The following is a 13665-nucleotide window of genomic DNA, read 5'->3' as shown; positions in this document are numbered from 1 at the left end:
AAACAGTGACAGTTTTACTTCTTCTTTTCCAATTTGTATTCCTTTTATTTGTTTCTCTTCTCTTATCGCCATGGCTAGGACTTCCAAAACTATGTTGAATAATAGTGGCAAGGGTGGATATCCTTGTCTTCTTCCTGATCTTAGAGGAAATGCTTTCCATTTTTGAACATTGAGAATGATGTTTGCTGTGGCTTTGTCATACATGGCCTTTATTACGTTGAGATGGGTTCCCTCAATGCCAACTTTCTGGAGAGATTTTATCATAAATGTGTGTTGAATTTTGTCAAAAGCTTTTTCCGAATCTATTGAGACTATCATATGGTTTTTATTCTTCAATTTATTAATATGGTGTATCACATTGATTGATTTGCATATATTGAAGAATCCTTGCATCCCTGGGGTAAATCCCACTTGATCATGGTATATGACCCTTTTAATGTATTGTTGGATTTTGTTGGCTAGTATTTCGTTGAGGATTTTTGCATCTATGTTCATCAGTGATATTGGTCTGTAATTTCCTTTTTTTGTGATATCTTTGTCTGCTTTTGGTACCAGGGTGATGGTGGCTTTGTAGAACGAGTTTGGGAGTGTTCCGTCCTCTGCAATTTTTTGGAAGAATTTGAAAAGAATAGGTGTTAGCTTTTCTCTAAATGTTCGATAGAATTCGCCTGGGAAACCATTTGGTCTTGGACTTTGTTTGTTGGAAGATTTTCAATAACAGCTTCAATTTCATTACCTGCGATTGGTGTACTTATATTTTCTATTTCTCCCTTGTTCAGTTTTGCAAATTTGTACCTTTTAAACAATTTGTCCATTTCTTCCAGCTTATCCATTTTATTGGCATATAGTTGCTTGTAATCATCTCTTATGATCCTTTGTATTTCTGTGGTGTCAGTTGTAATTTCTCCTTTTATATTTTAATTTTATTGATTTGAGTCCTCTCCCTGTTTTTCTTGATGAGTCAGCTAAAGGTTTATCAGTTTTGTTTATCTTCTCAAAGATCCAACTTTTAGTTTTATTGATCTTTGCTATTGTTTTCTTAGTTTTTATTTTATTTATTTCTGCTCTGATCTTTATGATTTCTTCTACTAACTTTGGGTTTTCTTGTTCTTCTTTCTCTAGTTGCTTTAAGTGTAAGTTTAGGTTTTTTACTTGAGACTTTTCTGTTTCTTGAAGTGAGATTGAATTGCTATAAACTTTCCTCTTAGAACTGCTTTTCTGCATCCCATAGGCTTTGGGTCATCATGTTTTCATTGTCATTTGTTTCTATGTATTTTTTGATTTCCTCAGTGATCTCTTGGTTATTTAGTAGTGAATTGTTTACCTCCATGTGTTTGTGATTTTCACAGTTTTTTTTTTACTGTAATTGATTTCTAATCTCATAGCATTGTGGTTGGAAAAGATGTTTGATATGACTTCAACTTTCTTAAATTTACCAAGGCTTGATCTGTGACCCAATATATGAACTATCCTGGAGAATGTTCCATGTGCATTTGAGAAGAAAGTGTATTCTGCCACTTTCAGGTGGAATGTCCTATAAAAATCAATTAAGTCTACCTGTTCTATCATGTCATTTAAAGCCTGTATTTCCTTATTTTCTGTCTGGGTGATCTGTCTATTGGTGTTAGTAGGGTGTTACAGTACCCAGTATTATTGTGTTACTGTTGATTTCCCTTTTTATAGCTGTTAGCATTTGCCTATATATTGAGGTGCTCCTATGTTGGTTTCATAAATATTTATAATTGTTATATCTTCTTCTTGGATTGATCCCTTGATCATTATGTAGTGTCCTCCCTTGTCTCTTGTAACAGTCTTTATTTTAAAGTCTGTTTTATCTGATATGAGGAGTATTGCTACTTCAGCTTTTTTTTGATTTCCATTTGCATGGAATATCTTTTTCCATTCCCTCATGTTCAGTTAGTATGTGTCCCTAAGTCTGACGTGGGTCTCTTGTAGGCAGCATATGTATGGGTCTTGAAAATGTTACAACCAAAAGACACAGACTGGCTGAATGGTCGCCCATATTTTTGCTTCTATAAATTCATCATATAGGTTTATAACATCTGAAATATCCATGATTTATAAACACTCTGAAGTGCACTGGATGTCATCATGAGTTAATACTTTTTCTCAGGGAAATTGGCTTCAAAGCACAGAGGTAATTTTAACATGTGAAATAAAATTTTTATTCCAAATAAGTTACAATTTTTTAAAATTGTAAAAAATTGAGAAAGTCCTGTTTAATTTGGCTGTCCTTTTCTGATAATCCTTTTTTTAGTTCTGAAACAGTCTTTTCCCCATGTTGCCCCCCAAAATTGTTTTTTTGTTTTGTTTTCTTTTTTTGCTCTGTTAGTTTTTGTTGCAACCATACATAGCATCAGGCAACTCAGGTGCAGTCAGTTTGTCTTTTACTAGAATTTTTTATGGCCTAGAAACAGATTGTAGAATAAAAACCATATACATTTTGGTTTTATTGTTCTCTTACCTTCATTCTCATCCTCAATGTATTTCCAAATTAGACAGGACATTCTTCCTCCCACACACATTGAAAATATAATTTAAATGTAAGCCAACATTTTGATAGTCCTTTTATGAGTGTAAACAATGACAGCCATCTTGTAGTCATGTGTCCATGGAGGCTGTCTCCTTCCGTTTCTATAAAGCTACCACTATCATTAGTGTTTCTCCACATTTTCAGAAAACTGAAAAGTGACCAAAAACTTTATGAAAGCCTCAAAACCACAGATAAGCATATGAAGCCCCATTTTAACACTGCTACATAAAAGATGTGTGGGACATTTAGCAAGTAAGATCTTTTCATTTCATTTTCTTTGGCAAGGAGTTCATAGACTGAATGAAATTTGCCAAATTTACATTTGTACCATCTGCCAAATACGCTGATATATGAGCAAAGTCTAGTTTGGATTTGGATGAGATATCAATAATCTTCTGTTTTATGTTTTCTGTGGTTCAGTTAAAACTTTCATAGAAACCAAGAAGATAATTTCAAGCTCCATTTTTCAAGTCAAAATGCTTAAGGGCTGGGGATGCATTTTCTGTTGTTGTTGCTTTGATTTGACAAATAATTTAAAATGCTGTAGAAAGATTGATGGTGGTTAGACCTGATGTAATCAGCTCTCCGTGGTAAGTGGCTGTTACATTCCTAATCAGAATATCCCCTTTTGTTTGCCCAAAGGACATTTTAGTTGCAGCTCACAAACTTTAGTTTCAGAGGACAACAGACATGATGGAAAGGAAATGAAATGATGAAGTATGTTTGTGTGGTATGCCTACACCAATTCAGTGGCTGCTATTTTCAGCTGAGCATTGGAGTCTTTTTAGGAGACAAAAAAAGAGAGAAGCTTTCGTCTTTTTAAGGGTATTTGTTTGTTTGCCCCAACTTGTGAGATTCAGTCTCCATACAAAGGGAAGGCAACGTGAAGACTCAGGGAAAAGACAGCTATCAACAAGCCTGGAACAGATTCTTCTTTCCCAGTCCTCAGAAGGAACCAACTCTGCTGACATCTCGGTCTCAGATTTCTAGCTTCCAGAACTGTAAGAAAATAGATTTCTGATATTTAAGCCACTCATTCTATAGTACTTTGTTACAGCAGCCCCAGAAAATTAATGTAGATCATATCACCTTCTCTACTATATCCAACCCCAAATGATTTTCTGTATATTGTGCAATCTGCTGTTTTGTTCATTTACTTTTCTAACCCCTTGGTATGTGCCCTTCATATGTCATTAAAATAACGCAGTCATTTAACCTTCTTTTCAGTGAAGGCTGGGACATGCTAGCTAGGGTATTGCAATTGTTCTCATTTTTGCTATCTGAATTCCTGGAAAACATGGTCACAATATTTGTATAGGTAAAAACTGTACTAGCACTAAATGGATATGAAGCAGAACCATTAATCCACAGGCAAAGTAAAATATGAACTAACACTCACGATTCCAGCATGCCTAAGAAGCATATTTAGATCACAACACTTCAAGTGTTGCAATAATAGATGGTCCATTACTGTGGACTGTAAATCATAGTTGCCAATATAACTGATCGGGGAATAAAACAAAAGAAAAAAATTAGTGACAGGAATGATGAAAAGCAGATAATACATGCTGTATCTATTTGACACTAAAATGCATCCAGCCTCTATTTTGTGACTGCCAAATGACTCTACAGTTTTTCTCCAATTTTTTTTCACTCATATCCCAAACCTGGGATATATCACATTCCACATAGGGACTTCTTAGGAAGTGGAACTATCAGTGCTCAAACCAGGGCAATCCTAGGCAAACTGCTGCGATTTTGATAGGAATTGTGTTTAACCTACAGATGAATTGGATCTAATTACTCTGTAATGTCTTCTGGTCTTATAAACATGATGCTTCTCCCCATTTATTGATATTTAGGTCTTTGATTTTTTATCATTGTTTTATACTTTTCAACATACATAGCCTATATGTGTTTTGTTAGGTTTATACCTACCTTTGATATAAATGCACTGGATTTTACATTTCAGTTTCTAATTGTTAATTACTAATATTCAGAAATATAATTGGTTGTGTGTGTTGACCTTTTATCTTGTGGCTTTACTAAACTCACTTATTAGTTCTGGAAGGTTTTTGTTTTTATTTTTTGTATTTTTTTTCCTAGGTAGTCAATCATGTAACCTGCAAATAGAGGCAGCTTTATTTCTTCATTGTCATTATGTAAACATGTGTTTTCTTTCCTCGTCCTATTGAACTGGTCAGGAAGTTAACTCCCAATGTGAAAAGGAGTGGTAAAAGAGCCTACTCTTCCCAATCTTCAAGGGAAGCACTCAGTCTTCCACCATTAAACATTATGTAATGTTAACTGTAGCCTGTTTTTTTGTTTGTTTGTTTATGGTCCTTATCAGGTTGATGATTTCTCTTCTATACCTAGTTTGCTAAGAATTTTTATCATGAACGGGAGTTGAATATTGTCAAATACTTTTTCTGCATGAATTCATACGAAAATGTGATTTTTATTATAAAGACTATGAATATGGTGTATTAAGATGATTGATTTTTTAATAATGAAGCAACTTTGCATTCCTAGAATAAATAAACTTGGTAGTAGAATATTATTCTTCTTTCATATTGATACATTAAATTTGCTAATATCTGCCGGAATCAGCCATGACAGCCACTCCTGGAAAAACTCAGTCTTCTCCATTCTCTAGGACACTTCCAGGACTAACTTTTTCTCTTTTCACTTCCTTTCTGTCTTAAATTTTTACTTCCCTTGCCACTCCTTTGAAAACATAGAGCACCACAAACTTCCTGTCACATACACAAACGTGCATACATCTTATCAGTCATTTTACCCTTCTGTCTTGTCCGTATAGAGAATGCATAACTGTCTTTGTTTAAGACTCGATCTCAACACTGGTTTCTTTCCAATGGTAGTGGAATATATTCGAGTTGTTGACCCTGACATGCTCAATTCTTTTTTTTTTAATCAATTTTTAAAAATTGAAGTATAGTTGATTTACAATGTGTTAATTTCTGCTATACAGAAAAGTGATTCAGTTATATATATGTGTGTGTGTGTGTGTGTGTGTGTGTGTGTATATACACATTCTTTTAAAAATATTCTTTTTCATTATGGTTTATCATAGGATGTTGAGTATAGTTCTCTGTGCTATACAGTAGGACCTTGCTGTTCATCCATTCTATATATAAAAGCTTACATCTGCTAACCCCCACTTTTCACTCCATCCCTTCCCCAAACCCTTCCCCTTAGCAACTACAAGTCTGTTTCTATATGTCCATGATTCTGTTTCTGTTTCATAGATAGGTTCCTTTGTGTCATATTTTACATTCCACATATAAGTGATATCATATGAAATTTGTCTTTCTCCTTCTGCTTACTTCACTTAGTATTATAACCTCTAGTTGCATCCATGTTGCTGCAAATGGCTTTATTTTATATATATAATATATATATATAATTATATATATATATCTTACATCTTCTTTATCCATTTAGGTTGTTTCCATGTCTTGGGTATTGTAAATAGTGCTGCTGTGAACATGGGGGTGCATGTATCTTTTTGAATTATAGTTTTGTGTGGATATATGCCCAGGAGTGGTATTGCTGGATCATATGGTAATTCTATTTTTAGTTTTCTGAGAAACTTCCATACTGTTTTCCACAGTGACTGCGCCAACTTACATTCCCACCAACAGTGTACGAGAGTTCCCTTTTCTCCACACCCCCTCCACTGACATGCTCAATTCTTAAGTCACTGAAGTTTGTCTTCTGTTAAAACTTATTCCATTGAAATTACTCTTAACTAGAGGAAAATGATCTATTAGTAACTTCAGTGCACATTATTTTAGTACTTCACAGCTCAACTAAATTTAACACTACTCTCACCTTCTCTTTCCCTTGGCATCTATAAAACCATAGGCAGCACAAGCTGAGTATATGATATCTCAGCCTGTCAGAGATGTTCCAGTTAAGACAGAGAAGAAATACCTAAGCTTTTCCTTCCCATGAACTTTTACTCCTTCTACGAACATAGAAGGAATATCAGGAGCTATTGCACATCATGTGATGACAAGAATGAAAAGAGGCAAATCACAGAGATGTTGAGCTTGACATCTACAAACCACTGAACAATTATCAATAGCCACCTACTTATCTCTGTATTTCTTTTTTTCCCCAGATTTACTGAGATATAATTGACCAGCATTGTGTAAGTTTAAGGTGTATGATGTGTTGATTTGATACATTTATAGATTGCAAAATGATCACCAACAAAATGTTAGCTAACTACTCCAGCATATCACATAATTATCCAGCACCTTGTAGATGAACCTTTTGGAAAATATTTGACCAAGCCCCCCCAACCTTTCAATTGAGCCCAGCATGAAAATCCAAGAGCGATATTGGATGTTCCTTCCATGTGCCCCAAGCTGCTGTCCCTGCAGGACCAGGTGCCATGAATTAGCCCTGTTCCACATCTGGTATGCCTTTTCCTCTGGGTCTGGCTGCCTCCAAGCCTGCATGGGAGGTGATCAGCCCTGCCCGCGTGACTTGCTGGGGTCAGCTTCTCTTTTCTCATGACCCTGTCCTTCTCTCAAGATTTGGTCCTCTATAGCACAGGTGATGTGCCTGTGTCAGTGAGCTTGGGGAAGCTCTGGAGTGGTTCTCCTAGTCTCTCCTGGCAGAGAGGAAAGTAAATTAAAACACTGAGAGGTGAGGGGACTGCCTGCCTGGTGACTTCTGGGTTTGATGAAAAAAGTGTTCAGGAGTTACAGTTGCTGCAAACAGAATTAGGGCATTAGAGAAAGTGTCCAGTGCCCCGCCTTGGCAGGGGAGACAGCTGTGGCCCTGCTCCAGAACTGAGACATCCCAGACATAATTTTACATTTAAAGGGACAGATTTGTTTTGATTCTGCAGGAAGTTCTGGGGTGAGAGGGAGGTAATTTTTTAACAGTTCTAAAATGTCTGAGTTCACTTTGGCTCAGGGTAAGAAGTGGCATCGAAGCCAGGGCACAGCTGCCTGAGTTATTGCAGAAATGCCCCCTACCTGCCACAGACTTCACAGGACGTCTACTAAAAGGGATGGATTTCGTCTAAGGACATGTGAGGCTTTTTCAGCACTTAGCACCTGCACCTGCCTGTTAAGTACTGTCATTTAAGTGATGAGAATCCTAGTTCCCAATTCAGATTGTAATTCCCTCACCCAAATATAACTCCCAGGTTACTTCTTTTCGGGGTGATGTGACCTATGTGTTTGGCTCATTTTCCAGCTTCCCCAGAAATGGACCTGGCTTTAACCAAATGGTCTTTCCTGAAGTTTGTCCTGAAGTTTGAAGGATTTTCAGTCTTATTAAAAGCCCATTTCTCTCTCTCCCCCTTGCAGGACTGAGAGTTTTATAATGAGATTTATTCCCAGGCACTGCCCCTCACCCCCTTCCTCACCCCATCCCACTCTCCGAGGGATTGCTTAGTGGCCCATTGCAATTCCAGAGTTGCTGGGTTGGAGACACCCCAATAGGCGACCTTCCCACCCCAACCCCACCTCCCTCTCCCAGGTGTCCCATGTGTGTTCCTCCAGCACCACTGATTAGAGACTGCTCCATCATTCCAGTCCTTCAGGGAAGACCATGTTTCAAATCTTGGTTTCACTGCTAAGCAGGAACATGACTTGGTTAGGTCCATTAATCTCTCCGAAATGAAGTTTCTTGATTTGTACAGTCATAATATGACTGCTTCCTCTAGAAGATTAATGTGAGGATTCATTAGAAAAATAAAACCCCTAGCCTTGTGTGAATGGATTGCGGGGTAGGGAGCTAAAAGTACAGACTCTAACAAGGAATTTTTTAAAAGGCATAAACTAAAAGGCAGGAGGTAGGGGAGCAGCTGGAGGCAGGCGGGTAAAAGTATAGGCTATGGACTCATTCAATCTGAGTCCAAACCCTAGCCTCTCCTCAAAGGAAGACTTTATGATCTAGGGAAATTTAATTACCTGCTTTGTTCCTGTATTTCCTCCACAGTGCAGATGTAATAAGTGCCTGCCTCACAAGGCTGTTGTGAGAATTAAATAAAAAGAGAAAATACACATAAAGGATTTAGTACAATGCCTCACTCTTTTAGTGCCCACAAAAACAGCTATTATTTTCCATAAAATGTAGAAATGCAAGAGAGGAAATTACTCTAAATATTAATATTTATTATTTCTATGTGATGTGATTAGGACTCTTTTTTGGTTCTTATACTTTTCTCTAGTTGTCAAAGTTCTGAATTGAACTTGTGAGTTCCATTTTGAAAATAAAGCTATACACTTCACACATTTATGAGTCATGATGCATAGTGATGTCCCCGCCCTATTAGATGAAATAGTGGTATCTGTACATTTTGTAATTCCCATTCCCAACCCATAATATTTTGTTAAAAAGATAAAGTACACTTTTCCATGAATGATTGTATCACAAGAATCTTTAATGTTTACTTTAAAGTTTACTCATGGTGGGGTTGTATCTGTGTTTAGTAAAGTGTGCCCATGTTGCGCCCATTTCAGTCCACATCACCACACTCCACATGGATGTTTCCTGTGCCCAGGGAGATCACAAAGACAGGGGTCTTGACTTTTCTCTTGGTTAGGCCAGCTTTTCTGGGGAGTTCTTCCAAACTCTCCAGGACCAGTCTACCCAATACACATCCTCCGTTCCATGTAAAAGAATAAGATGGAAAATGTCTCAATGTATTTCATAAGTTTAGCACGTCTCTGGTACAAAAAATTCAAGAAAGGTAGCACAAAAGCAAAAGCACCAACTGAGCTTACTTATAAACAAACATGCATGAATCCTACACTCTACCTAATATTACTGAAATTAATACATCATTGCATTAAAAGGTATAAAAGCACTGTACTGAAAACTTAAAAGTTACACGTGAAATACTGCACTGTAAATCCTGAATACTCTAATGTCCCACCCCCACCCCTCCACCGCCCTGGTGAGGGGCAGAAACCATCCATCTGCCTTCAGACCTTGCTAGTCCTCGGAGACACTGTTGCGGGGGCAGTGGGCAGTGGGGTTGGCCTCCCGCAGGGCTCTGGCCTCTTCCAGTGCTTCCCTGTAGCGGGAAGGCCAGGCCTGGGGGTCTTTCTTAAAGACCCTGGCCAGGAACTCCATGATCTGCATCTTGGTGATTTCACGGCTGGCACGGGAGCCCCAGAAGAACTCGTACTCAGGGGGCTCGACGTGGGGAACGCGCTGGTACTTCAGGTAGTTCTGCTGGACGAACTCCTCGGTGATGAGCTTTCTCACGTCTCCGAAGGTGGAGTGCTTCTTCCAAGGCCTCAGCCCTAGGATGCGCAGCACGTTCCAGACGGCACTCTCTCGGGCGCCGCGACCCTTCACGTAGATGAGGCTCAGGATCATCAGCAGGAGGCCTGTCATCGGCATGCGGTTGCTCAAAGCGACCCTGTCCAGCTCCTCGGGCTCCAGAGCTTTGACCAGCGAGAACTCCATGGTGTGTAGGCTGGTCAGCCTCAGGTGCAGCCCGAACACCCGGGCGAGGATGAGGCTGGTGCGCCGGAGGATGCTTCTGCACCACTTCTTGTAACTGCCGATGACATCCTTCACCATGTCTGGGAACCAGATGATCATCCTCTTCTGGTCCTTGACCAGAACGTACCACATGAGCTCGTGCGCCTTCTGCACCAGCTGGGCCGGGGCCGGCGGCGCCGGGCCGGGCTGCGCTGCGCTCGGGGCCTGGTGGGCGCGGCCTTCCTCCGCGGCCTGCTGCAGGGCTTTCGGGTCTCCCTCTTCGCTTGGGGCCTGGGGCGCCGGCGAGGCCAGAGGGGCGTCGGTCGGGCCTACGGGAGGGCTCTCCGGCCCTGGGAAGATCGCGGCCTGAGACGCGGGCAAAGAGGGTCCTCCGGAAACCCCGGGGCTGCTGTGCACCTCGGAGTTGGAGGCCTCGGCTGCAAAGTTGAGGTCGCACACATCCTTACTTTGTTCGGACATGTCTGCTCCGTCCGGCAAGGGCACGGCGGCCGAGTCCAGGAGCTCTTCGAGTCTGCGATCCCTCCTCGGACTCCTAGAGAGGAAGTGCGCGTTGCTACGCGCGGCGCCTTCCGCAGCGGCTGGGCAGGGCGGGGCAGCGGCGGGACGGGCCAGTGCGCCTGCGCGTCCGCGGGCCTGGCAGGCGGGCAGGCGGGCGGGCGGGCGGGGCGCCTGGCGGGAGGGAGTTGGGGGTGGGGGTTAGTGAGGCCCCAAGGAGGGTAGAGGCTCTGCTAGAATATGGCATCAAGGATCACCACCCCCACCCCAGGCGTCCTGTTGGGGCTAAGGTCTTGGAGAGGAGGGTGTGGAGATGGATGAGCACTGGACAAGGAGCAAGTTTAAGGGGAAAGATGGTAACTTAAGCTTAGGAGATGTTCAATTGGGTATATCCAGAATCAAGTTAAGAGATGAGTCCCAGAGCAAGACCTAGGCTGGTGTGTCAATTTGGCTTTCGGACAAGTGTGAGAATGTAAACTGAGAGAACAGTCAGGATTGCTCAAGAAAATGTGTAAACTCTGAAAAAGATGTGGGAGATTGGAATTCTGAGGAATAGTAATAAAAATTGATTGATTCCCTACCAAATCAAGGGTTACAAATGAAAAATGCAGAAGGTAGTCAATCTGTGTGCAGTGGAAACTTTCTTGAAGGTAATATACTAATGACGTTCTTAGTGTTTTAATGGTCATTGATTTTGGTTTTCCACTTCCCTTGGATGATTTTGATGTAATTTTTAATTTGTTTCATTAGGATCCCATCACACAGATTGCCGTATTTATTAGCACAGACTTGTATGATGGCTTTCACCCTGTTTGTCCAGGATCTTCCTTCCCCTTATGACTGCTGCAACCTCCACATTTGTTCCTGTGGAAACTTCACCTTCTCACAGGACCCCACCCCCACCTTTCACAGAAACTGACTGGTCCCATGTTGGCAACCACACCCATATCCCTCCCAAGACTTTTTTTTTTAATTAACATAGGTCCCCTAGATCGTATATGTCAGACTTTCTCAGATGACCAACGACATGAGATGTAACATATTGGTGTTTTTTTTCAATTTTAGAAAACAAATCTGCAGTGGGCAAAGACAAAGCTACACTCCCAGAGAAGCATCCTTGAAGAAAGGAATAGGTGCAGGAACCTCTGGATCCAAGGTTCCTGAGGATGACCAGCAACCCTGGTCTGAGCCAATGTGGTTTTTCAACCCTTCCTGGGTTTCCTCCAGCTGACAGCTTCTTAAGTATGCCCTCCTGAGTCTGGTTATTGTCAGTTGAAACCCAAAGCATATTTACAATATTGTCTTGAGATTTCTAGCATCCTCTCTTTATTTGCTTATATCCCCTTTCTCATTTTTCACTTTATTTTTTCTCAGGTAGATTGACTTCAAACGGTCTTCCATGCTGTTTTTCTATCTTTGGATTTTCATGCTTGTATCGCCCTTAGCAGGACCATTCCCACACCAGTCCAATAGCACCCCTTATCCTCTTACTTCACGAGGATAATTCCTACAGATCATTCAGATACGTCTCAGTGGGATTCTTTTCCTGTTCATCATTTTCCTCTTTAATTTATAGATTTCTATTTTTAAAAAATATCTTACAGGGCGGTGTCAGTTATATTAGTTTTTTTTTAATTATGTAAGAATGACTCAAATATATTGATTGCCCCCATTCTTCTTAAACTCGTCCTCATTTCTTGCATTTTATCTCCTCTAATTTTCTTCTTCTTTTTTTTTTTTTGCAGTACGCAGGCCTCTCACTGTTGTGGCCTCTTCCATTGTGGAGCACAGGCTCCAGATGCGCAGGCTCAGCAGCCATGGCTCACAGGCCTAGCGGCTCCACAGCATGTGGGATCTTCCTGGACCGGGGCACGAACCCATGTCCCCTGCATTGGCAGGCAGACTCTCAACCACTGCACCACCAGGGAACCCCTGGATATTTATTCTTTTTCTAACTGTTTGGGTTAATGATTGTGTTCGTTTAAGATTTTTTTAATAATGAAAATGTTTGAGCCTATAATTTAAATCTCAGCTCAACTTTAGCCATGGACCATAATTTTGCCATTGTGAGATTATGAAAATTAAATCCTCCTATTTCACCTTCCTAGATTTAATGAATTAATGATCACAAGCTTGAGCACAACAATTAACACTTATATAGAAAAAGTAGGAAAGCAATTTTACAAACAACAATTTTAAAATTATAGGAGCTCCTGCTGCTGTGGGATAACAGAGCTCTGGCCAGAGAATTGCTTGTGTTTCAGCTGCTGCCTGAGCTGGACTTGTCCTCATTTTGGTGAAGTTTCCCATGGCCAACAGTAAACTCCTACCTCTGCCACAGCTCACTCCACACCTTTTTTCTATTGGGAGGGTTGTTTAATACTATCCCAGAGCCTGTGGACTGGAACCACTATGAGGGATTATACTCAGAGGGTTTAAAACTTTAGAATTGATGCCAAGTTTGAAACCAAGTACAGAGTAAACCCCTAGTGCTGCTCACCATTGGAGCCCAACTGTACACCTGCTAATGTGATATCATTTTCTTCCAGGAAAAGATCGGCTGAAGAGGGTGCATTTCCATGGAGAGGGGGTGGAAAAAAGTAAAGCTTGGGATATCCCTTAAGTAGAGAAAGTGCACCTGCAGATGTGTCATGGGAGAGGACAGTAGTTTGGTGGCTTGATAGTAACACCTAATAAGGTGTCTCTCCATAACCCAGAGATGCAGACCTTCAGAGAGATAAGATAAAAAGACAGATGACAACTGTGGGTGGAAGAGGAAGTCAGTACTCATGAGGCATCCAAAACTTCTTTAATTCAAGGGTCAAGATTTGGGTCTGGAGCTCCAGTGATGCCTTGCCTTGCCAAATACTGTCTAATTTAGGCTCACTGGTTATCTTCAGGTTTGGTGCTATTCGATGTGGGCAATAAGTCCTCTCAGTGCCAGCAGCTTAGAAGCAAAGGCCTGAAGGTTGCAAAATATCTCTCCCCATAAAACTCATGAAGGGCCACTCTTTAAATCAAGATTCTTTAAATAGAAGTTCCATGGATGCAAGAACTATATGGAGAACTTTTAACATAAAATATTCTAGTGTGGACAGTTTTGCTGGTGGGTT

The 13665-nt window shown here is 40.6% G+C and overlaps 1 protein-coding gene across 1 annotated transcript; it reads right to left on the bottom strand.

Moving 5' to 3' along the window:
• Positions 1 to 8400: 8400 nt before the first annotated feature.
• Positions 8401 to 10639, bottom strand: NDN (necdin, MAGE family member). Its single transcript, XM_022566429.3, has one exon. The coding sequence runs from the start codon at positions 10514 to 10516 to the stop codon at positions 9539 to 9541; it is 978 nt and encodes a 325-aa protein (XP_022422137.1). The 5' UTR covers positions 10517 to 10639; the 3' UTR covers positions 8401 to 9538.
• Between the last annotated feature and the right edge of the window lie 3026 nt (positions 10640 to 13665).

The sequence above is a fragment of the Delphinapterus leucas genome, chromosome 2 (assembly GCF_059928025.1).
Source record: "Delphinapterus leucas isolate spDelLeu-1000000601 "Yukka" chromosome 2, BTC_Dleu_Yukka2, whole genome shotgun sequence".
NCBI classification, from domain to species: Eukaryota; Metazoa; Chordata; class Mammalia; order Artiodactyla; family Monodontidae; genus Delphinapterus; species Delphinapterus leucas.
The sequence above is the reverse complement of the archived record's forward strand: the minus strand, read 5'-3'. Positions and strand labels throughout refer to the sequence as shown.

What these genes read in the sequence shown, in the direction of transcription:
- NDN (XM_022566429.3), bottom strand. Translation starts at nt 10,516, where the DNA reads ATGTCCGAACAAAGTAAGGATGTGTGCGACCTCAACTTTGCAGCCGAG.